The sequence below is a fragment of the Megascapheus bottae genome, chromosome 14 (assembly GCF_031878675.1).
Source record: "Megascapheus bottae isolate mThoBot1 chromosome 14, mThoBot2.hap1, whole genome shotgun sequence".
Lineage (NCBI taxonomy): Eukaryota > Metazoa > Chordata > Mammalia > Rodentia > Geomyidae > Megascapheus > Megascapheus bottae.
Genome location: NC_143522.1, coordinates 30,525,561 through 30,550,456, shown reverse-complemented (window position 1 = coordinate 30,550,456; position 24,896 = coordinate 30,525,561). Strand labels below are relative to the sequence as shown.

Genomic DNA, 24,896 nt, shown 5'->3' with positions numbered 1-24,896 from the left:
ATATCACCTATTTCAAATCCAATTTCCTTTCTTTTAAAATAAATCAATATTCAAAAGGAAGGGAGACAGACATAGCTTAAGCTCGACACTTAAGTGGGGAGGCAAGTTATAATCTTAAAGCAGAAGTTAAATCCTCATTTGATTTTTACCACAGTATAGCAATAAGATCCATTTCTAACTTGAAAAGAAGAGGGAAAAAAATTCTGTGGTAAAAATGGTGGGGCAAAATAAGTACTTATACAAGAAGAAGGTTACAAAGTTGAAAAGTATTTATTGTAGACATTTTCATATACAATGTTAGTAAAATTGATTTCCCCTCCCCTGGGAAGCCATGCTCCTGTCTTATAGAGTCAGTTAACACCCTGCACCCTTTCACATTAGTCTTTTTTTTAGTACCTGGGGATTCGCTTTGGCTAGATTTTCTATTTTAACCCATGCTTCTTCTCGCTCTTTCATCTTTAGCTTCTCTCTGAAAAATAGCAAAATGTCATCCACATTAGAGAAAAGTCACATTTGTGGAAACGCTGAGATGAACCCCTATCTCTAGTCCTCTCATCTTCATGGTCTCCTTCTGGGGCGGCTCACGCCACCTGTCCTAACTGAAGACTAGCCAAGATTTTAGGGGAAAATACTGAAAAAGGTGAATTTCAGGCATGGCTCACATGGGAGAGTGCCACAAGGCCCCACGGTCAAACTCTAGCACCACACGCACATAAAAAGGTAAAATGTTAAATAACTAACAAGCATCTCTATGCTAAATGTGCCAAAATGCTAAGTATCTCTGATTGGAGCCAGAGACCAGGGCTGTCCACTTCCACCCTTCAGGAATTGGGACCCCACTTTTTACAATCCCTCAACTGTTTTGGGGCTTCTCAGTGCCCTGGGGTGCTCCAGGAGAGGAGGGGTTGCTGGAGCAGCTTCAAGCTCTGTGGGGTGGAGGTGTGAGAGGTGAACAGGGCCTGCTCTCCCTATCATCACCTCCCACACTCTGCCTTTTGTTCTTGCTCACGTCCTCTTAGGTGAACTATCAATCTTCTGGTGAGGATTTTAGTCTTGTTTGCAGCTATAGCCTTAGCAAAACTAAAGCAGAGCTAGTATGCAGACAAGCACAGTGATCTTGAGTGAATGAATGATGGGTAGCCATATAGCTGCCCTGTAGTCTGGATTATTCCCATTCCAAGTTTGTCTATCCTAGATAGGCTAAGGTGACAAGCAAAGAGCAAAATCTGCTGGCAGCCCATACTAGGATATTTAGTTTGAACTCAGGGCCTAGGCCTTGAGTGCTAGGGTAGCACTTTACCACTTAAGCCATGCCTCTTGTTTTTGGTTTTTGTTTTACATTATTTTTCAGACAGGGTCTTCTGAGTTTTTTGCCCGGGCTTTCCAGGCTAATGCCCCTCCACTTCTGGCATAGCTGAGGTTGTGGGCATGAGACGCAGGCATCACATAATTACGTGTCCAGCCTGGGGACACAACGTCTTATCACCTAGCCCAACACTGGGCAGATGTCGGCTCTCAAGTTCTCAAATGCACAAAGGCAGGACCCTGATTTCTCCATAGACGGCCGGGATCCCTGAGAATAAAGCTATACAAGGTAAATTCCTGCTCCTTCACATAAACCTTTCAGGGTGTAATTCAAATTCCTCTTTGCATACATGATAAATTACTATCCAGAATCGTCTTAATGTGTCCATGAGAAAAGCAACTGTCCTGCAGGTTTGCTTCCTAACCACGCTGCATCACAAAGGTGACTCAACTAATAACAGGGTGAAGACAGATGACTTTAAACACAGGTGAGAGGACTGGCATTGCTTTAAGGTTCAGAACAACAAAACAATGGAGGAGGTTTATTTAGTATCAAGGAAAAATACCCTTGCCACCGGTACAAGGAGTGACTTACTTTAGTTTCTCCGCTTTGAACTGTTGAGTACAGTCGTCAAAGAGCTTCTGGTTCATTTCCATGAAGAGTTTCAGGGCGTTGTATATCAGGCCATGTATTGTCCTGCCAAGGACACATTACAGTGAAATTCCAGACTGCAGCATCCTCTCTCCCTCCTCTGCCACACCTATTCCATTCCTTCATTCCTCTCCAATTCCAGGCTCTTCTCAGTCCAATACTCCCAAACCCCACATTTAACATGAGAAGCCTGCTGGTGCCACCCAGTGCGTGCCTGCCTGCCTGCCTGCCTGCCTGCCTGCCTGCCTGCCTGCTTGCTTCCTTCCTTCTTGTGTGTGTGCACATGGGCTACTTTTGGGGCTTAAACTCTGGGCTTTTTCTTTTTCTTTTTTTTAAACTGGGCTTAGGGCTTGAACTCTGGGCCTGAGCTCTATCCTTGAGCTTCTTTTGCTCAAGGTGACTGCTCTCCCACTTGAGCCACAGTGCCACTCCTGGCTTTCTTGAGTGGTTTATTGGAGATAAGAGTTTCACACAGATTCCTGCCCAGGATGGCTGTGAACTGTAAGCCTCAGATTTCAGCCTTCTGAGTAGCCAGGATTACAAGTGTAGGCCACTGGTGCCCAGCTCACGTTTTTTAATCTTTTGTCAGTCATGGGGCTTGAACTCTGGGTCTGGGTGCTATCCCTGGGTCTTCAGCTCAAGGCTAGCCATCTACCACTTTGAGCCACAACACCATTTACCACTTTTTTTCCCCCAAGTCCTGGGGCTTGAACTCAGGGCCTGAGCACTGTCCTTGGCTTTCTTAAGGGTAGAGCTCTGTCACTTGAGCCACAGCTCCACTTCTGGCTTTTTCTATGTATGTGGTAATAAGGGTCTTCACGCATGCTAGAAAAGCGCTATACTATTAGGCTAAACTTCTAGCCAAGTCAACATTAGTTTTAAACTTATACTAAAATTTGGATTGCAATTCCAGTCAGAGTAACAAGAAGGTATGCAGCATTCAACAAAGGGGCCTGCTCTTCCTTACTTGTTCCAATGGGTTTTTGAGTTGCGGTACAAGGATGGAAACATGATGGGCAGGATCTTGGCTGCGTTGTCACTGATCAGACTCATGATGTACTCATTGTTCCAGTAATACAGTGCTCGCTCTGCCACCTGGAAGACATCAAGTGCACAGTGCTGTTGGTGAGCATGCTTGAAGTCATCAGGCACTACCTTCATTGCTAAGCTTGGGTCAGGACACTAGTTACTTCTATGAATTCAAAGTGTTCTAGACTGCAACCTTGAAGAGTCTTCAGCAAAGGGCTAAGAGACAACATACTTTATTTACTTATTTACTCTCTTATTGTCAGTCGTGGGGCTTAAACGCTGGGCCTGGGCACTGTCCCCTGAGCTCTTCAGCTCAACAGTAGCACTCTACCATTTGAGCCATAGCTCTACTTCTGGTTTTCTGGTGGGTAACTGGAGATGAGTCTCAAGGTCTTTAGTGCCCAGGCTGGTTTTGAACCATAGTCCTCAGATCTCAGCCTCCTGAGTAACTAGGATTATAGGCGTCAACCACCGCACTTGGCTTATTTTTTATTTTTATATTTTCCAGTTGTGGGGCTTAAGCTCAGGGCTTGGGCATTGTTCCTGAGCACTTTGTGAGGAAGGCTAGCTGCTCTACCATTTTGAGCCAAAGCTCCACTTCCCGTTTTTGAGTGGTTGATTGGACTTTTCTGCCTGGGCTGGCTTTGAACAGTGATCCTGAGATCTTAGCTTCCCGAGTCACTAGGATTATAGGCGTGATTCACCAGCACCAGCAGATGATGTCACAATATATCAAGAAATCTACAACATCAGCATTTGCTTCTCTATTCAGTGCACAATATCCTAGATACCAACCTCCCGATGGTGACATGACTCAAAAAAGCTCCCTCTAGTCTTCTCACTCCCTGGCACCCCCCACTCCCACCCCATCATCCGCTTGGTTTCCTACACAGGTATTCACTCCCCACGTGTTGTGATGCACACTCAGCAACGCGTGCACAGAGGACAGGGGAGCAGGGGCTTGTGGTGGGGAACTAAGAATGGATGATTTCCTGATTTACTACACGTGGTGGGTGACAGCCCGAGGTCGTTAGGGGTGAGGGAGCAGGGAGGGCAGTTGGCACTGGAGATGACTGGGGGAAGGAAGATCCTGAGAGTGAGAAGGATAGCGGGGAGCAGCCAGAAGGAGCCTCAAGAGGAACTGAGGCATGGACCCCCCAAGCTCAGAGTCCATGGGCTGGTCCTACTCTGGATGAAACAGGAAGCTATGGGAGGCCCTAAGTTTACATCTCTATGCTTTCGGCAGGATACACACAGCTGAGCAGTAACCCTCACACACTTAGCACAGAGGGGTGACATCTCTGCCACCAGAAATCTAGACATTTAAGATCACGGTGTGGCAGGGTGGACAGTAGCAGACAGAATGGCAGGAGAGGATGTGGAGGGATCAGGAATCACAGGATGTGAGGAGCTGGGCTTTGCAAAATATGTGTGAACTTGTTGAAGCAGAAGAGCCAGGCGAGGACAATATAGAGCATGAGTTAAAAAAGACAAAAACAACATTAACAAGGCCGGCACTGGTAACTCACACCTGTAATGCTAACTACTCAGGAGGCTGGGACTTGAGGACTGAAGTTCAAAACCACCCAGCCAGAAGAAAAGTCTGTGACTCTGTCTCTCTGCCAGTCCTGGGGCTTGAACTCGGGGCCTAAGCATCGTCCTTGGACTTTCCTCAAGGCTAGAGCTCTACCACTTGAGCCACAACACCACTTCTAGCTCTTTCTATGTATGTGGTACTGAGGAATTGAACCCAGGTCTTCATGCATGCTAGGCAAGCACTCTGCCACTAGGACGCACTCCCGGCCCCTCTGTGAGACTCTTATCTCCAATTAGCCACCAGAAAGTGGGAAGTGGATCCTGTCGCTCTAGTGGTAGAATACGAGCCTTGAGCAAAAAGCCCAGGGACTGCACCTAGGCCCTGAGTTCAAGTCTTAAAAGCTTATAGGGTGATGATAGGGTCTCACTATGTGAGACCAGGCCAGCCTTGAACTTGAAGTCTCCTTCTTCAGCCTACCAAGTACTGGGATTATAGGATCAACCACCCATCTGGCAGATAATTCTTGCTTAAGAGCTTAATCCTTCCTTACTAGTCTTTTCTCCTCCTCCTTATTCTTCTTCGTGAAAACTCAATTTTATAATGCAGCTCAGGCTGATTTATTGTTTTTATTTCTTGCCAATCCTGAGGCCTGGGCACTGTCCTTGAGCTTTCTCAAGGCTAGCTCTCTAACACCTGAGTCACAGCACCACTTCCGGCTTTTTCTGTGTATGTGGTACAGAGGAATGGAACCCAGGGCTTTGTGCATGCTAGGCAAGCATTCTACCACTAGGCCACACTCCCGGCCCAGGCTGATTGTATATCTGAAATCTTCCAGCTTCAGATCCCAAGTGTAAGAAGTTCATCATTCTGAGCAATACTTGCATTTTATGTTATCATCTTGTGGTTTTTTTTTTAAGGAAGAGCAAACTGAGGCTTGGACACAGGGTCTCCCTCAACCTCTTAAATCATGCCTCCAGTCCTGCTTTTGCCAGGAAAAACAAATGGAAGAGATTTGTGATGTCCTATCCTTTCCTAGAGCTGAGCCTGGCCCTCCTGCGTGACGGTGTCCACTGTACACACGGACTCCATCCGGCACTCACTTGCGGGCTGTCTGCCTCAACCTGGTGGTTACAGTGGCCTCTCACTACTGGAGAGGCTTCGGGGAGGACCCTCCCCTTGGGAAAGGATCTCCCCATTGTTCCTCTCTCAGAGCTGTGGGCTCTCCATGCAGCCCTGATCCTCTTGGTTCCACCTGGAGCTGGAGCCCTTATGGTCCTATTCCAACCCTGCCTTTGACAACACACCATCCCCATCTGCTCCACGAAATCAAAGGATGGGTGTGGGTGGGCAATACTGCCTTCTTGGATGGGAATGTGGTCGGGAGAAAAGGCAGAGATATTTTACACACATACACAGATAGAGGTGGTATTATTACTATTATTATTATTATATTTTATTATTATTATTATTTTTTTTTACCAGTCCTGGGGCTTGAACTCGGCCTGAGCACTGTCCTTGGACTTTCTCAAGGCTAGAGCTCTACCACTTGAGCCTCAGCACCACTTCTGGCTTTTTTTTTTTTTTTTTCTATGTATGTGGTACCGAGGAATTGAACCCGGGTCTTCATGCATGCTAGGCAAGCACTTTAACCACTAGGCCAAACTCCCGGCCCCTATTATTATATTTTTTGCCAGTCCTGGGGCCTGAGCTCTGTCTCTGAGCCTCTCTGTGCTTCAGGATAGCACTCTAATACTTGAGCCTCAGCTTCATTTCTGGCTTTTTCTGTTTATGAGGTACCGAGGAATCAACCCAGGGCTTCATGAATGCTAGGCAAACACTTTACCACTAAGCTATATTCCCAGCCAACACACACACTAGTTTTAGAGACAGGATCTTCCTATGAACTTATTGTGGGCTTGAACTTGTGATTCTCTTGCCTCACCCACCAGAGGGCTGGGAACCCACCTGTGCACTACTGCACTTGGTTGGAAAATAATTCAGAGAGATCTATGTCATAAACTTTAGAGAGAGATTTATGTCAGCTTATGGGAAAAAAATTTTCAGATGTAAGGTTTTCATTTGTTTTTGTTTTTGCTTTGTCATCGGTCATGGGGCTTGAACTCTGGGCCTGGGCGCTGTCCCTGAGCTCTTCAGCTCAAGGCTACTGTCTTACCACTTGAGACACAGCACCACTTCTGGTTTTCTGGTGGTTAACCGGAGATAAGAGTCTCACAGACTTTAATGCCTGGGCTGGCTTTGAACCTCGATTGTTAGATCTCAGCCTCCTGAGTAGCTAGAATCACAGGTGTGAACCACCATGCCTATTTTTTTTTTTTTTTTTTAGTCATCACATTAATACCTGTAACTCACAGCCAGGCTTGGTGGCTCATGCCTATAATCCTAGGTACACAGGAAGCTGAGAACTGAGCATCGCAGTGAAGCCAGCCCATGCAGGAAACTTCATGAGACTCTTACCTCCAATGAACGACCAAAAATCCAGGAGTGAAGTTGTGACTCGAGTAGTGGAGCACCAGTTTCAGTGAAAAAGCTAAGAGACAGCACTAAGTTGGCTCTGAGTTCAAGCCCCAGGATTGCCACACAAAAAATATAGATAACTCAGTTGTGAAAAATAAGGTTATGTCCACACTGAACTTAAACAGAAAGAGGTGTACAGAGAAACCACTTATAATCACTATCGTGAAGAAAAACGTTTTCAGTGATAAGAACAGGATACAAAACTGTCAGAATAAAAATTTTAACTCCTTATTTTGAAGCACAGCTGAAAAAAAACCTTGAATTTTAACTGAATTTTGTGAGAAGCAAACCATGCACTGAAAACTTTAATTTCCAAAATGAATATTCCGAAATAATCAAACAATTGCCCTTTTCCCGAGCTGCCCCAGACCCTCTACCTGGAAGTGTGGGCTGGAAACACATTTGGCTAACTGTCGGAAAAGGGGCTCCATGATCTTCACAAATTCTGATGGTTCAATTACATCTAGAATCTCCTCTAGTTCATTTAAGAACATTACTTCTTTTGGACTGTGTGTCTTTGGCCAGTATTTGAGAAGTGCCATTACCACCTGAAAAAGAGAAGACACAGGAAGTCAGATGGACAGAAAGTGAGGGAGGTAAGACATATATTCTTTAGATCTTTTAGAGGGTCACACTCAGAATTAGCATACAGCCTGCCATAACTAAAAAGGCTTAATATATGTGACCTCTCTGATCACTCACCACTTTAGTAAGTCAGTTCCTTCAACCTTTGGAGAGAGGTGGGGCAGGGTTTGATGCACTTAGAAAGAATGGGCTCAGTGGAGAGTTCACAGGGTATAAGAATTCAAATGTGCTCTAAAGTGGGGAAAGATCTGAAATTGTTGTCAACGTCTGAACTGTTTCTTCATATGTGTTACACATACGCATGCACCCCCCCCCCACGCGTTCTCCACTGTGTCAAGGCATATTGAAGAGCATTGTGGATGAAGCCACACCCCTCCCCGGGACTGGACACGGCCAAGCTCACCCAGGCCCTGTGCTTGGCTGGCAGGGAGCTGCAAAGTGGGCTTGGCTGGAAGTGCCAGAGCCTCTAGCCACTTCCAGTCAGGATCCCTTGAGCTTGGTGGAGGCTTTTATTTACTGTATGGACACTGTACACTTCCTGCCCAAGTCCAGTTTTTTTTTTTTTCCTAGACAACCTTTCTTTATATGTTCTTGTGGCTTCTAAATGTCCAACCACAATCAATGCAGTAGCAAGTACCTGAGTCCACTAAACAAAGATGAACATTTCTAAGCCAGGCCTGCAATCCTAACTACCGTGGAGGTGGGGGTGGACAGCACAGTTTGAGACCAGCCCAGGCACTGAGAGGCTATCTCAGCTAACAGCTGACACAGGCCCATACCTGTCAAAGGGAACAAAGGGAGTGTGGCCTGGTGGAAGAGAGCTTACTTTGCAAGCATGAAGAACAGGGTTCGGCCCTTGGTACCATGTACACAGAAAAAGATAGAAGTATCTGGGTGGCACAGTAGCTCACGCCTGTAATCCTGGCTACTCAGGAGGCTGAGATCTGAGGATCAAGGTTCAAAGCCAGCTCGGGCACAAAAGAACCTGAGATTCTTATCTCCAATTAACCTCCAGAATGGGAAGTGGGGTTAGACTCAAGGGTAGGGCAGTAGCCTTGAGCTAAAGAGCTCAGGGACAGCACTCAGGCCCAGGGGTAGGGTGATAGCCTTGAGCTGAAGAGCTCAGGGACAGCGTTCAAACCCCTTGGCCCACAAAAAAAAAAAAAAAAAAAAAAAAAAAAAAAAAAAAAAAAAAAAAAGCTGGACGTGGTGCTGTGGCTCAAGTGCTAGCCTCAAGAAAGCCCAAGGACAGTGCCCAGGCCTTGAGTTCAAGCCCCAGGAATGACCAAAAAAATGCCCTGATTTCAAACTTTAGCACTGTCAGAAATAAAAGTGTATTATACATATGCATATATATAAAATACATTTAGACACAGACACGTATGTATATTCACACATGTACATCAATCTACCTACTCCTAAATTCTGTAGTATAGTTAGCTTAGTTCTAAAATGTACAATGACTGCAAACAGGCAGTTATAAGCACACATTTGCTTTTGTATATACAGTTGGTACAAGTGTGAGAAGTCCACTTGGGAGCAACTGGGAGGTTTAGTCCAGTAATGCTGAAGGCTCATTCCAGCTCCTGTGCCACGACCCAGCCTGAGGTGTCACTATGCACGTCGCCCTTCGGGACAAGCCAAACAAAAATAACAAAAATATCCATTTAGATAAAAAAAAAAACCGGCTTTGATGCTTTGGCATTTGGGTTCCTGACAGGTTTTTATATTATTGTTTTGAAAACACTAAAGTACAACATACTGTCTTTAAAAGGTGCTATTTGGGCTGGGAATTTGATCTAGTGGTAGAATGCTTGCCTAGCATGCACAAAGACCTGGGTGCAATTCCTTGGTACCACATACATAGAAAAAAGCTAGAAGTGGTGCTGTGGTTCAAGTGGTCGAGCGCTAGCCTTGAGAAAGCCCAGGGACAGTGCTCAAGCCCTGAGTTCAAGCCAGGACTGGCAAAATAAATAAATAAATAAGTAAATAAATAAAGAAAGAAAGAAAGAAAGAAAGAAAGAAAGAAAGAAAGAAAGATGCTATTTGGGGCCAAGAGTTTGGCCTACTGGTAGAGTGCTTGCCTAGCATGCATGAAGACCCGGGTTCGATTCCTCAGTACCACATACATAGAAAAAGCCAGAAGTGGTGCTGTGGCTTAAGTGGTAGAGTGCTACCCTTGGGAAAGCCCGAGGACAGTGCTCAGGTCCTGATTTCAAGCTAGGACTGGCAAAAAACAAAACAAAACAAAAAACAACAAAAAAAACCCCTAACCAACCAACCGAACAAAATACAACATCTGAAGTGCCACTGTGAACCCCCTGATAAGAGAAATACACAATAAGAAAATAGAAGCCAGGCACGGTGGCTCACGCATATAATCCTAGCTACTCAAAAGGCCTGAAATCTGGGGATTTTGGTTCAAAACCAGCCAGGGCACTAAAGTTTGTGAGATTCTTATCTCTAATTAACCATCAGAACACTGGAATTAGCACTGTGGCTCCAGGGTAGGCCGGTAGCCTTGAGCTGAAGAGCTCAGGAACAATGCCCAGGCCCAGAGTTCAAGCCCCATGACTGACACACACACAAAAAAAGCAGGAAAGTCAAACAGGTTCTGTTGGGTGTGGCACCAACAGGAGGGGGAGGGTGTATATGACCACTCTGCATTCTACATATATGTATGCAAACAGAACCGTGAAACCTTTGAACTTATCTTTAGAGGGGGAACAAGGATGAGGAAGAATGATACAGGGGGGAGGCGGAGGGGACATTGCATATATGCATGGAAATATCACACTGAAATCCATCTTATGTAGCTAATGTATGCAAATGAAAAAAGAAATCTAAGGAAAAAATAGAACAGACACAAACCACTTTATAAACCCACTATTCCTTCTCATTTGTCGAGTCAGGGGAGAGGAGTATGCTACTGGCGGGCTATGTAACACCAGCCACTCTACTCTTTCATCTTACTGCAGAGCATTTATTTGGGAATAGCTTTACAACCACACTCTTTGCATGCTCTGCTGGGACATAGTAATCCTGGGAGACTCTGGGTGTGCCCCCGGTGCAGAGCTTTCCAAGGACGCTGCCCCCACCGGTGCCCCGGAGGGCAGTGAGACTCAGGGCAAACGTCAGCAGCAGCAGGGAGGTCCTTGCTTGTACACTGGGAGAAAGAGGAGCTGTCACCAGGCCATGCAGTGAAATTCCATGAGCCCAAGGGGAGGCAGAAGAAAACAGTCACAATTTGGTGTCCACAGGCTCTCTGATGAGCCTCTACTTATACAAATACTAAATATGTTTAATATGTCCAGAATGCTTTTAAGCATGGCAAGTAGAACAAGTGTAAATTACAAGTCACAAGCAGATAACAAGTGTTCTTTATAAAATCAATTTTCTTCTTTTTTTTTTGCTGGTATTGGTTGCTTGAACTCAGGTCCTCACTCCTGCTTAGCTTGCTTGCTCATGGTTGTCAGTCTACCAAAGGAGCCATGCCTCCAGCTAACTTTTCACTGTATCCTCCAGACCTCAGCCTTTGAGTAGCTAGGATTACAAGTGTGAACTACTAGCAGCCAGTTAGGTTTATGCATGTGTCTGTGTGATGGCGGGGGCCGCAACTGGAACTCAGGGCCTTGTACTTACCAAGGTGCTCTACCACTTGAGCCATGCTTTTAGTCCTTTCTGCTTTTATTATTCTCTAGAAAGCTGTGCATTTATGCTCCTGATAACAGGGGTGTGTCACCACACTCAGCTGAATTTTTTTTTGTTTTTTGTTTTGGTGGGGGGCACGGAGGGAGATGGCATTTTATAAACTTTTTGTCTTAGGCTGGCCTCCAACTGTGATCTTCCCATAGGATTATAGGTATGGTATGAACAACTGTGCCAAGCTAGCATTCTCTCCTGTTGGCACTGGGGCTAAAACTTAGGGCCTCGGTTCTGTGTCTCAGCTCTTTCACTCAAGGCTGTGCTCTACCACTTGAACTACAACTCCACTTCGGGTTTCTTGGTGGCAAGGAGGAAGTAAGAATCTCACAGACTTTCTTGCCCCTGCTGGCTCTGAACCCTGATCCTCAGATCTTGACCTCCTGAGAGGATTACAGGCATGAGCCACTGGCAACTGGCTAACATACCACACAAATTTAAAATCCAAAATTGAAAGCTAGCAATCTAATATTCACTTGTGGTTCCAAGTACATTCTAACCTGGAAGGAAGTAAATAATGAACTAAGGATAATAGAATGTTTTTGGCAAAAGCCTGCCAGACCCGCCTGCAATGTCTCTGCCGGAAGTCAGTGAGCAGGTTGTCATCGACAGTATGGCTGTGACGAGCTCTTAGGGCTCCGTGTTCTGTGACCGGGCCAGGGGCAAGCTCTCACATACAGATTTTGTGATAACTACCACCCTTTGCAAACCTCCAGCACAGATTAGCCCGCTGATCAACACTGCAACTGAAGATGAAAACGCGGTCTGCGCAGCAGACATGCAGCCACAGTCACACATCGGAGGAAGCATGGGCAGTCGGGGCCACAGAGCACTTACTGGCTCGGTGAGGGTGCTGTCCTTCTCTAAAAACTGCACTACACAGTACGCCAGCTGAAAAGTGACAGGAGAAGAGCGTTAACGTTTCACTTCAATCTGTTAATGCACCATTAAACACTGTCCTCTGGAAGTCCAAGGCCTGATAGGCCTGAGCCTCCTGAGCCCAGGGAGGCTCTAACAGAGGCTTCTCAGGAGAGACCCAGGACTGACACTCAGCAGACAATTCTTTCTCCATTAATTGGTGCCAAACAAACCAGGAAACATCTTTTAAACTAAGCACCATCGCGTCACCCCGGTGTGGTGGGATATTTCTTGTGGTCCTTTTGGAGATCAGAATGAACAGGTTATCTACTGGCTGGAGGAAACATTAAAATCAGTTTCCACCTGAAATCTGGGAATCATTAATTCCTTTTGTACAGCAATTAGTTAATAGCAACCACAGAAAATGACTTATTTCTCAGGAAGCCAATGTCATCTGAATCAATTAAAGAATATACTTTTTTTTTTTTTTTGGCTGGGAGCTGGTGGCTCACGCCTGTAACCCTAGCTACTCAGGAGGCTGAGATCAGCCAGCCCAGGCAGCAAAGTCCCTGGGACTTTTATCTCCAATTAATCACCAGAAAAAAACAGAAGTGACATTGTGGCTCAAGTGGTAGAGCACCATAATCGCTCAGGGACAGTACCCAGGCCCAGAGTTCAAGCCCATGACTGGAAGAAAAAGAATATACTTTTTCCTTGCAGAACAGGATCCCTCCTGGGGCTGGGAGTTTGGCCTCGTGGTACAGTGCTTGCCTAACATGCACGAAGACCTAGGTTTAATTCCTCGGTACCACACACATAGAAAAAAGCCAGAAGTGGTGCTGAGGCTCAAGTGGTAGAGCACTAGCCTTGAGAAAGCCCAAGGACAGTGCTCAGGCCCTGAGCTCAAGCCCAGGACTGGCAAAAAAAAAAAAAAAAAAAAAAAAGAAAGAAAAGCCCATACTTGGTACCCCCCATGCCACACCCCCCCGGTTCTGTGGCCTATTGGTTTCGGTGCCTAAGGTACATTGTTTTAGGCTTCAAGTTTCCCTTCCAGAAGCCATCTTTTCAGTCTGCTCCTCACATCTCTACATCAAATCATCTGTACAGTGTCTTGATTGCAGAGGTTTCCCTCCATTTAAGAGGAATCTCTTTCCCCCTTCTTCTTTCAATTACCATAGGACCTTGCTCCTGACACCACCTCCGGGTAGAGTGGGGACACTCTGCTGAGCGGCTGGTCCCCACCCACCCTGTGTCGTGAGGATGCCTTACCTGGGGATGGTAGACACTCAGGGATTTCACTTTGTGCAAAGGTAGTAACACCTTCAATAAGAAAATCTTGTGCTCTTCTTTGAGTGGTAAGGCAAATCCATTAATTATACTGTTGAAGAGACAATGTACTCAATTTAGTATTTGTAAAATCCAGATTAAAACCAAATACCTTCTCATTCTTTGATTTTGTTTTTGACACAATAAGCCAGTAGCAAAGTATGTTTCAGGGAGTATATCAAAAGGAAAAAGACCCAAATGTTTTTGAGAAAGCACAGCCATCGTAATCAAGAATATCTTCAAGATATTCTTGAAGTTCCAGGTGTGGGACTTGGCGGCAGGCAGTGCCTGGCTGTGGGAGATCTGGGGCTCTGCTTCCTTCCTCAAACAGGGCAGGAAGGATGGATAACGAGCAGCAGGTCTCTCGCTCACATGCTACCTTTAAGGATTCCTGCTTTCTGGATAACTCAGGCTCATCTACCCAGGGTTGGCAACAGAGTGGATGCTGGTTGACAGTTTGAAAAGAAAGCCACCAAAGAAGCTGCGTGTGGTGGCTCACGCCCGTAATTTTAGCTACTCAGGAAGCTGAGGTCTGAGGATGGCGGTTCAAAGCCTGCCTGGGCACCATAGTCCAAGAGACTCTTATCTCCACTTAATCACTAGAAAACCAGAAGTAGTGCTGTGGTTCAAGGGGTAGGGTGGTAGCCTTGAGCTGAAGAGCTCAGGGACAGAGCCCAGGCACAGAGTTCAAGCCCCATGATCAACAAAACGAAACAAAAAAGAAGGCCACTAAAAGACCTCCAGCCCCAAGTTTTGGTCTCAAATGGCAACAATTGGGCCAGGAGAGTGGCCTAGTAGCAGAGTGCTTATCTAGCATGCAGGAAGCCTAGGGTTTGATTCCTCCTTACCACATATACAGAAAAAGCCAGAAGTGGCGCTGTGGGATCAAATGGTAGAGCTCTACCCTTGAGAAAGCTCCAGGACAGTGCCTAGGCCTTGAGTTCAGGCCCAGGACTGGCACCATAAAAACAAACAAAACAACAACAAAACCCCCACCAAACGGCAACAGTTTTTCTGTGACTATTCCTCAGAGCCACAGAGAAGTTTGGGCAATTCTACCATGGTCCTCTGAGCTTCACGATCTATCATGCCCATGTGGGTGATGTGCTCCCATGCACAAGAGCCTTGGACAAAACCCCCACCCTGGAAGAAAGGAAAGACAATGATGGGCTCAGCTGGATGCTGGTGGCGCACACCTGTAATCCTTGCTACATAGGAGGCTGAAATCTGAGCATCTGCTTTTTTTTTTTTTTGCCAGTCCTGGGGATTGAACTCAGGGCCTGAACACTGTCCTTGGGCTTTCTCAAGGCTACAGCTCTCCCACTTGAGCGACAGCACCACTCCTGGCCTTTTCTGTGTATGTGGTACCAAGTAATCGAACCCGGGGTCTTTGTGGCTCAAGTGGTAGAGCACAAGTGGTAGTCTTGAGCTGAACAGCTCAGGGACAGTATCCTAGCCCAGAGCTCGAGCTCTACAACTGACAAAAAAAAAAAAAAAAAAAAAAGAAAGGAACCGTAACAATGAGGTTTGTCATGTGGTATGTTCTAAGAGCTCATCAATCTTCTCTTTAGGTGAAATTCTACCATCTTTCTTTTAGAGAATTATTTAAACTTCTTGCCTTAGAGAGGGAGATAGAACTAAGGACTGGAATCACTCTAGCATGAACTCCATCTTGATGAATCCACTGCCAGACTTACCTTCCCAATATTTCCAGTAATTCCGCTATGCCATTATGATGCTCTGTTTCATAAATAAACCTAGAGAACACAATTAGTCAGAATCAGAACCTGAGGTAATAGCTGGAAAGCAAACATCTACACAGGAAAAGAAACCCTGCAGGAGGCAAGCCAGAAGCCAGGTAGGAGGTGGCATGTCATGTGCAGCCTTCGTGGGATTCACTTCCCTGCCTATGGAGCCTTCAGGGGCCCAATAACTCCTCAAAGCCTCGAGATAGAAATTTGTTGAGGGCAGAGAACTTGTCTTGCTCCAATTTCGTCCCAAGATTCTATCTTAAAAAGTTTCAAGTATCTGGGGCCAGGAACTTGGCCTAGTGGTTAAAGTGCTTGCCTAGCAAGCACGAAGACCTGGGTTCGATTCCTTGGTACCACATATATAGAAAAAGCTGGAAGTGGTGCTGAGGCTCAAGTGGTAGAGCTCTAGCCTTGAGAAAGTCCAAGGACAGTGCTCAGGCCCTGAGCCCAAGCCCAGGACTGGCAAAAAAAAAAAAAAAAAAGTTTCAAGTATCTAGAAAAGAATTTTATAGCCAACTCTTTATTTCAACTACCCAGATTCCACCATTAACAATCTGCCTTGTTCCATGTACACCTAGCCATCCACTAATTCCTCTCATTTTGGCTAATTTCAACATAAGAGGATGTCTTACTCAGCTTTCAAATGTAGTGCCAGCAAAGGGGAGAAGCTCTTCCTGGAGAACCTTTGTGCCATGATCCCCCTTACTTCTTTTTTGGGGCTCTAAGTGCCATCTTTCCACAGTGCCAGCCAGCTACAGTTTCCCTCCTCCTCTCTGAGCAGTCTCTGCCATTGTGCCTTTGCACATGCTCCTAGAGAACTATGTACCCCACCCTCTGCATCTGCTTGTCTCCTCCCAGACAGGATAAGGACTTCTTGTAACTGTGTTCCTGGAGCCGGCACTGAGCCTGGCGTCTGTCAGTTGCTTACAATGCACTTGTTAAATGAACTAGAGTCACAGAAGGAACAAGGACATGTCAGGAAACGAGACTATTCTTCCCTGAAGAATTTTCTTCAGAAACACAGTCTCCTCTTGCCTCATCCAGGCTCACCTGGTGTTAGTGTCCTCTACCATGCACAGAAGCCTTATAGGAGGAATGGGATGTATTTACAGACAGCTCTAAGCCAGCAGGAAGTCTATGAAGACTAAAATGCTCTCAAATTGAGTTGTCCTAGTTTGAAACGGCTGTGCGAGTGACCCAAGATAAAGAACAGACAGACATCATGGATCCCAGGTCTACACTAAGGGCTGGGTCTAGATATTTCTGTATTCCCAAAAGGCCTGACGACCAAAAACTCTGTGCGGGGCTGCTGCTCCCCCTGAAGGAGGGTTTCCACCAGGTTCCCCCTGAAGAGATCGAGAACAAAGCAGGTGGTGTGTGGACTAATTTCCAGCTTCCTGAGAAACCGCGACATAACCTCGAAGCACTGGGCCCAGTGGGCCTTGAGATGCAAGGGACAAGCTCTTGGCCATTTATCTCCTGAGAGTGGGGTGGGCGCTGTGACAATTGGAGGTGGGCACACAGCAGTGTCCTTGTCACATTTGTTCTCTGCCAGCGGCTCTACATCTGCCCCAAGACAGAACTCCATGAAGTGAAACAAGTCGTGTGTGATTAGGAGGAAAGGTGACTGAATCAACCAAACTCACCTCAAAGGCCCCTTCTTCCTTCACACGTTTTATCTCTGGCGCTCAGGGTGCTGGCACAGCCACGTGCGGTGGTGTCCAGCTCGCCCTGCCCATTGGGCAGCAGTCCTCCCATTGACTCACTGCCCTCAGGATTACCTAAGGATGGCAGTCAGCTAGGCACAAGCCATCCAGCTTTCCAAATCAACACTCTTAATTTCTAATTACTTTGATCTGCTTTGAAGTAGGTTAAGAAAACGAGGGCAGTTCTCCTTGTGCATCCAAGCTCTAGCAAGCTAGGGTATTCTTTTTCTTTTCTTTTCTTCCTTTCTTTTTTTTTTTTGGTCAGTCATGGGCTTGAACTCTGGGCCTGGGCGCTGTCCCTGAGCTCTTCAGCTCAAGGCTATCACCCTACCCCTTGAGCCACAGGGCTACTTCAGGTTTTCTGGTGGTTAATTGGAGATAAAGTCTCATGGACTTCAGTGCCTGGGCTGGCTTTGAACTGTGATCCTCAGATCTCAGCCTCCTGAGTTGCTAGGGTTATAGCTGTGAGCCACTGCACTTGGCTAGAGTATTTCTAACTTTAGTAGAAAAGGAACTAAAGCTAACCTAAGCCACTCAAGATGGATGCCTGCCGCCCTGTGTGATGTGTTCTGGAGCTCAGCTAGGCAGGCAAGACTCTCCTTCTTTTCTGTGAAGCTGGGCTGTCTAAGACAATGGGCAGAAGTAGCTCATAGCAGTTCTAGGCCAAGCCCTTAAGAGGATTGGCAGCTTCTGTCACTTCCCTTCTGGAGGCAGCTGCAGCACTGCCAAGAGGCTGCATGAATGCAAGTGGGCATAGCCCCTGTGGTTGCCAGCTACCCTAGAAGCCACCAGGCATGAGTGAGAAGCCATCTTGGACCTCTGCTGTAGCCCTCAAAGGCACCACCACACTTCTGCTGAGTTCACTTCGCACACACAATGGAGAGGATCAATGGATGGTGAATGAGGTCAAAGCCCTGTGGATCAGTGCAGCAAGAGCAGACCTGCGGCCCGCCCGCCACACCTCCATTCTGCCAAAGCATCACCATCAAGTCACCCGGAAGTACTGCCGACCACACTGAACGAACATATTTGAATAGGAGGGTCTAAGATGAATCAAATTCCTACAAGATTCTTCTAAGATCTGGTCGTATAGGTTGAGAATCCCTTTCTCAAAATGCTTGTGATCAGTAGTGTTTCAGATGTAGAATTGTTATATTTTTTCTTAGATTTTAGAGTATTTGTATATATATGATGAGAAATCTTGGGGATTTGACCCAGGTGTGCTTATGGTTTTTAAGAGAAAGGGAGAGAGAAAGGGAAAGGGAGAGAGGGAGAGGGGGGAGAGAGAGGGAGAGAGAGAGAGGGAGAGAGGGAGAGAGGGAGAGAGGGAGAGAGAGAGAGAGAGAGAGAGAGAGAGAGAGAGAGAGAGAGAGAGAGAGAGAGAGAGAGAGAGAGAGAGTGTGTGTGTGTGTGTGTGTGTGTGTGTGTGTATGTGTACTGGGGCTTAAACTCAGATGGGTGGCTGTTCCTTAGCACTTTTTTTCTCAAGGCTGGTGCTCTACTACTTGAGCCACAGTTCTACTTTCAGAATTTTTTTTTTGCTGGTTCATCTAAAAATCTTATGGACTTTCCCATGTAGGCTAGCTTCAAACTATGATCCCTAGATCACAGTTTCTTGAGTAGCTAGGATTAACAGGTATGAGCCATCCGTGCCCTGCAAACTTTTTCTTTTTTTCCTCCATGTTGAGGACTGAACTCCATGTTTGTGTGGTCCCCCCCCCTCCCCGCCGTGTTTCTCAGGGTGTTTTCTAATTCCTAGGGTCATGGGATCCTTCAGCCTCAGCTTCCTGAATAGCTAGGACTATAGGCACAAGGCATATGTGTGGCTGTGCCTGTGTTGTGACTACCTGTCACCTGAAGTCAGACGTGGAATTTCTCCCTTGTGTCATTAAGTCAGTGCTCAAAGTTTCCAGATTTTAGGCTTGGGATTGTTTTGGTCAGGCATGTTTAATTTGTACTGCATAAAAGTTAGACAAGCTGAGAACACAGGCTCAAAATATGTTTTGTTAGGTTTCTCATGAAAGAGAAAAACCCAAACCAATCTAAAGGAATCTAAAGATATGCTTGGGCCTTAGTGCACTTCACTTGAGCCACCCCTCAGCCCTTAATATATGACATTTCTACCTCTTTAATGACCATCATTATGGTGTTCTAGATTTATGGTTTTACTGTCTGAACAAAATCTCCTAGTGTTGAGGAATCAAAAAAATTGTAGCAGGAGGCTTAATTTCAGGATTGAAAGACTTTAAAGTGTCTTTCAATTGTACCTGGTCTATATTACTTGAGTAATATATGTTCCGATAAAGAAGGGCATTGACCTAGTAACGATCTTGTTAGAAAGGAACAACAGAATCAAGAAATGCGAAACAAAGCAGGTGCTGGTGGTTCACATGTGTAATGCTAGCCACTCAGGAAGCCGAGCAGCTGAGGTGGGAGGGTGGTGGTTCACAGCCAGCACTCGCACACCAATCTTATCCCCAATTAACCAGTAAAAACGATTCTGGAAGCACAGCTACAATATCAGCCTGCGGTGAAAAAGTCACTCTGAGTTCAAGCCCCAGAGATGGCATCTGCATGCATGTGCACCCCCCGCCCCACATATACCAATGCAAAACAGGAATGAACATTTAGAGGAATGACATCATTCCCTGCAATGCAGTTGGTGAGTCAGGACTGGGCCATGTTCAACCCTGAGTTCTGTTATGCAAATAGACATGGGAACTTGAAGTTCAAAGGTAGCTGCGGTACACAGTGTGATGCTTCAACATCAAAATGTGCCTGTGGGTGGCGACATGAGAGCCGAGTTAGATTTCAGTGGTTGCAGCCACTGGGCTGTGCCCCGGACTGCGAGGGCCAAGAGGAATAGGTGCTGGACTCCTATGAGTCTGATTCAGACTCCCAGTTCTCAGCTCTTGTTCAGTCATTGGGACTAAGGAAGGCCAGAAGGCCTGGGTGCTGCTGTGGCTGGCACTTGTGGCCCCTTCTGTAGGCATGGCCAGGCCCGGTCTTGTAGCTAAACTGTATGAAACTCTCCCACTTTCCTCTTTTACTGGGGGATGCTGCCATACCGTCTCTATCACTGCTAGGATTTGTCACTTTCTTTGGTCATGTTGGGTTTCATGGAGAAGCAAGCCTAGCCAAGAAGCCCCAAACCAGGGCACACAACTCACTTAGCTTTCCAGGCACAGTGGCGACTATGTGAGCTGTTTCCTCCATCAGCATCTATTCTATGCAATGGTGGGCTGTGCTCAAAGCCGGTTCTGGGTGGGAGATCAAGGCTGCCTGTGAGGATGGGAGCCACACTGGGTTGGATGGGCTTCCCTAAGGAGACCATTTGGAAAGCCTAAGGGGCTGAGGGAAGGTCAGAGCTAGAGGACTGCTCAGGAAGACAGCTGCAAAGCCCTAAGGCAGAGCCTACAGGTACCCAGAGGCAGATCAGAAAGGGTGCACTGGTCATCCTGACAGCAGAGGTGGTAGCAACCATCTTGTGATGTAAGCAGACTGAGAAATGTTAGATTGTGAGAATCAGTGAGCTCGGCATGGTGGTATAGGTCTGAAATCTCTGGAGGCCCAAGGCAGGAGGATATGGAGTTAGAAACCAGTCCAGGCTAATTTAGCATGACCCTATTGAAAAATAAACAAACACACAAACAAGCAAACAAACAGGGCAGAATGTTTGCCTCGTAAGCAAACTCTGACTTAAGAATCAACGAGGCCTGGTCCGAGGTGAGGCCGGAAGTGCCAGTGAACAATGCACTTGAGCCTTTCTAAGTGAGGTGCTCAGAGGCCAGCATCTGAGAACACACTCTGTGGTCCTATAGGCCCAGGGTTGGGCATGGCACTGGAAAGCCACGGTATCTGGCAAGGTTTTCTCTCCTGTGCCCAGCCAAAGCCCCTAAATCTGCCCACTTAAGTTCACAATTCCTCCTGGGTTAGACTGCTTTGCTCCTCAGCCCTATCCCCTTCACTGAGATTCTTGGAGGAGGAAGAGCTGACTCGGGTAGGAAGGAACGGAGTGTTTGGGCAGAATTGGCTCATCGCCATTGGGGCACCTGGAGGCTTCCAGGGAAGCCCAAACGAAGTCAGCATGAAGAGCGAGGTGACAGGAGGTGAGGGGAGGCCTAAGGAGGGCACTGCCAAGACAGCAGCAGGGAAGCCACAGGGGTGGACAGTGTGCCCCAGTCAGGGGTGCCTGACCTCGCTCCACCCCGCTTCGCTCTATGGCACCTAGGGTGAACGTGAAAACCATCATGCACAAGAAGGAATGACCCCTCACACACTTACCTATAAAATATATTATTTATCTGTTTTCGGATGTAAGCTCTCAGGCCTAAGAATTTTCCATAGATTCTGTGAAGGGTGGTTTTTAGAAAATCTCTCTCCCGAGGATCCTCGCTGTCAAAGAGCTCTAAAAGCTTCAAGAAGAAAAAGACACTTAGTGACCAGCTTTGCAGCTCAGTGGATTACCGCTCCTGCAGTTTCAGCTAATTTGTGCCTTACCTGCAATACAAACTTCTGATCAATATATTTCTTCGCTATATTAGGCTGGAAATCTGGAGATTCTAAAAATCTTAAGAAAAATTCATAAACAAGCTAGGAGAAAAAAAAAACAATGAGTCAAATAACAGAATTTTACTAAGTGGAGATTAAGATATCCCTTGAGTTTATTTTGAAAATCAGATTTTTGAAAATAACAGATTTTTTTTTTTTTTTTTTTTTTTTGTGGGTCATGGGGCTTGAACTCTGGGCCTGGGCGCTGTCCCTAAGCTCTTCAGCTCAAGGCTACTGACCTAGCCCTAGAGCCACAGTACTACTTCCTGGTTTCTAGTGATTCATTGGAGGATAAGAGTCTCTCTTTAGGTCTTTAGTGCCTGGGGTGGGCCTTGAACCTTGATTCTCAGATCTCAGCTTCCTGAGTAGCCAGGATTACAGGTGTGAGCCACCGTGCCTGGCATAACAGATTCTTAAGCAAAACATTTTCCATCGCCATGTCACCATGCTTAAACCACTGCCAGAGCCCACTGAAGAGCTGCCACAACATGAGCCCAGAGCAGCCTCCAGCATGGGGCTCGGCGGCTGTCAGTGTTGAGGGCTGCGCAGATGCAGACAACGTGCTACAGTCACTGACTTACTGAAATGAGGCTGCACTGGACACCAGGGCCTGCATGTCATGAGCTATGTGTAGACACTAGACTCTGTGAGGGCAGAATATCTGGATCCCAAATAACCTCCCTTCTCTGTCTGCTCCATTATGTGCTTCCCTTCCAGAGGACCTGCCATCCTCATCAGGCCTGCAGCATGCTTGACCTTGCTTTGTCTACCCTGGCTGGATGCCTTCTAGCCCATCTGGCACACCCAGAGGTATCTGGAGAAGGTTCCAGTCAGGAAGGAGTCCGGGTGTGCAGGGACACAGGTTAAACAGAAGTCCTCAGGGCCTCAATTTTCAGTGGGTATTGCCATTGGAGATACACCACCATTTCACATCTTTGTAGTTTATGCAAAGCATTCCAACACAACCATGGTTTGCTAGATCAGAGATCACTTCAGAGGAGAGGTCTATTGGCTAGCACTGAAGTGAGGCCCTGGGCAATGCTCTGCTCCCCACAGCACAGGAACCCCTCCATGCACTGTTCAACCTCCTGTTTGGGTCTTGCAGAGTCCAGTACCTGAAGATGGGGCCAGGCTGCTTCTAACGTTGGTTCATCTTCCTCTGGATCGAACTCGGCTCCGGTAGGATTGGAGGAGGGTGGCAAGGTTCGAAACATGTTAACTGCAAACTAAAACCCACATATTCCAAGGTTACAACTGTGATACCTCAAGTCTTAGAGCATTTAAGAAATAGTTAATTTTAATCATTAATAATAATACTTGATTCTAATAATTTTGTGAAGTGGCTAGTCATTGTTTTAAGAGTCAGAAACAGAGACACCTGAGTCAAAACTACAACAGCAGACTTCCCATGAGCAGGTGACCACCAGTATTTTGTTTGACTTCCTCCCTTCTTTCCCTTCCTCCCTTTATTATGATGGTACTGGGGCTTGAACTGCGGCCTGAGCGCTGTTCCTTAGCTTTTTCACCTAAGTCTGGTGGTCTACTTGTGCTGCTCATACACTACTGGCTTCCTGCCGATGAATGGGAGATGAGTCAGATTTGTGTGCCTGAGCTGGCTTCAAACTGTGACCCTCAGATCACTGTGACTGCAGCCTTCAGAGTAGCTAGGATTTCAGGTGTGAGCCAACAGCACCTGGCTTAGTCTTCTGACTCTCAATCCTCAAATTTTCAGCCATAACTTATACTAACAGATGCCGGGCGTAGTGAGGACTTCTGAGCTTTCATGCATGGACGGGGAAGCAAGGAGAGTGCTCTCGCATTGATAACAAGGGCAAGAGGAGGAGAGCAGCAGCAGGGATAGAGGAAGTGACAAGCACGCTGTCCTGCGCTGGCCTGGGATGGCCTTGGGACCTTCTGGGTAGAAGGCTGGAGGATCACTTCCGGAGAAAGGACTGCTTGTTAAGGCCAGTGAGAGAAACATGAAAGTCCAGTCTGCCTGTCTGTCTGTCTGTCTGTCTGTCTCTTTTCTTTTTTGTCGGTCATGGGGCTTGAACTCGGCCTAGGCGCTGTCCCTGAGCTCTTCAGCTCATGGCTACCACCCTACCCTAGAGCCAAGCCCACTTCCCATTTTCTGGAGGTTAATTGGAGATAAGAGTCGCAGGTCCTTTTGTGCTTGGGCTGGCTTTGAACCTTGATCCTCAGATCTCAGCCTCCTGAGTAGAGTAGCTAGGATTACAGGAGTGAGCTACTGCGCCTGGCTAAAAGACCAGCTTTTCTGAAACATCAAGCAGTAATATATTTTTCTTCTTCACCAAGCCTATACATAATCGTTCCTGGACTGCGTCATCAATCCGACTGTCTGCTGGTTACAGCACTGCATTTCAGTGGCTGGCTTGGAGGGGATTAACACAGGGTGTGCTCCACCCACCCCCTCAAAAGCACAAAGTCAAACATGGACATGAAGGGGAGTTCGGCAGTGGGGCTCTGCATTGCGATCCAGGCCATTCAGATACCTGGTTTGGTTAACGACAGTGAACCCCAAGTGCTTCCCTATTGTTTCCTGTCTATTACATGTATATACCCTATCTTACCCCTCACACCCAGCTACTCAGCCTTTATTGTCATTGACACCAAGCTCCAAATGTGGACTTTTTTTTTTTGGGGGGGCACCAACTATAAAGCTTGGAATATGAGTGCACACCTTATGTCTTGAGAGGGAGCTCACCTCAAGAAGAGTACACGCGCTCTTCAGTACATAGTACAGGAGTGGAAAGAGGGCGAAATGGTTGAAAATGCAGAAACAATTTAACTTTTTTAAAAAAATTTTTATTTTTTAGTAAAATAGGAGTAATGTTCCTAAGAACTAAGAATACAGGAGAAAAAGTCTGGAACCTAAACCTCGAGGCCAGACCAGTTCAAGGAATGGTTACAGAAAGGAACCAGTTAAGCCAACCAGCTAGGCTGCAGTCCTGGAGGGACGCAAGCAGACATGGACACAGTGCTGCAGTGAAGGTGGTGGAAATGCTGTGAGCAGCGACCACAGGCTGGCTCACAAAAGGAGATTATCTTGGATAATGGGGCTGGGCCTCACCCCACCAGCAGAGGGCCTTGTAAGGCTGGCTTGGCCCCCACCCTTCTCTTTCTCCTGCTGATTCTCTAGTAGGCCTGACTGGAACACCCACTTGTTGACCCAGAGTGTGACCTGGTCACGCTATGAGGTAGGTAACTATCTGCAGCTGAACTAGAGGCCTGGCTTCAGGGCCATGTTACCCTCGAGACTGCCAGCATGGCACAGTGGATTGGAATGGCCTCTTTTTTATCAGCTCCTCTACGTGTGTGTGTGTGTGTGTGTGTGTGTG

At 46.7% G+C, this 24,896-nt stretch overlaps 1 protein-coding gene across 9 annotated transcripts in view; it reads right to left on the bottom strand.

Annotated features, from left to right (window-relative positions):
• Positions 1–24,896, bottom strand: part of Ppp2r5c (protein phosphatase 2 regulatory subunit B'gamma) — a 130,735-nt gene that overhangs the window by 8,873 nt on the left and 96,966 nt on the right. For all 9 annotated transcript variants that reach the window (XM_090344851.1, XM_090344852.1, XM_090344846.1 and 6 more), the window contains 10 exons: positions 22,653–22,763; positions 21,487–21,579; positions 21,271–21,401; positions 15,227–15,286; positions 13,473–13,581; positions 12,183–12,236; positions 7,436–7,606; positions 2,925–3,052; positions 1,901–2,002; positions 397–469 (listed from right to left, as the gene is read on the bottom strand). In XM_090344851.1, the coding sequence (XP_090200977.1) occupies positions 397–469; positions 1,901–2,002; positions 2,925–3,052; positions 7,436–7,606; positions 12,183–12,236; positions 13,473–13,581; positions 15,227–15,286; positions 21,271–21,401; positions 21,487–21,579; positions 22,653–22,763 (1,032 nt within the window). The remainder of the gene's footprint in view (positions 1–396; positions 470–1,900; positions 2,003–2,924; positions 3,053–7,435; positions 7,607–12,182; positions 12,237–13,472; positions 13,582–15,226; positions 15,287–21,270; positions 21,402–21,486; positions 21,580–22,652; positions 22,764–24,896) is intronic.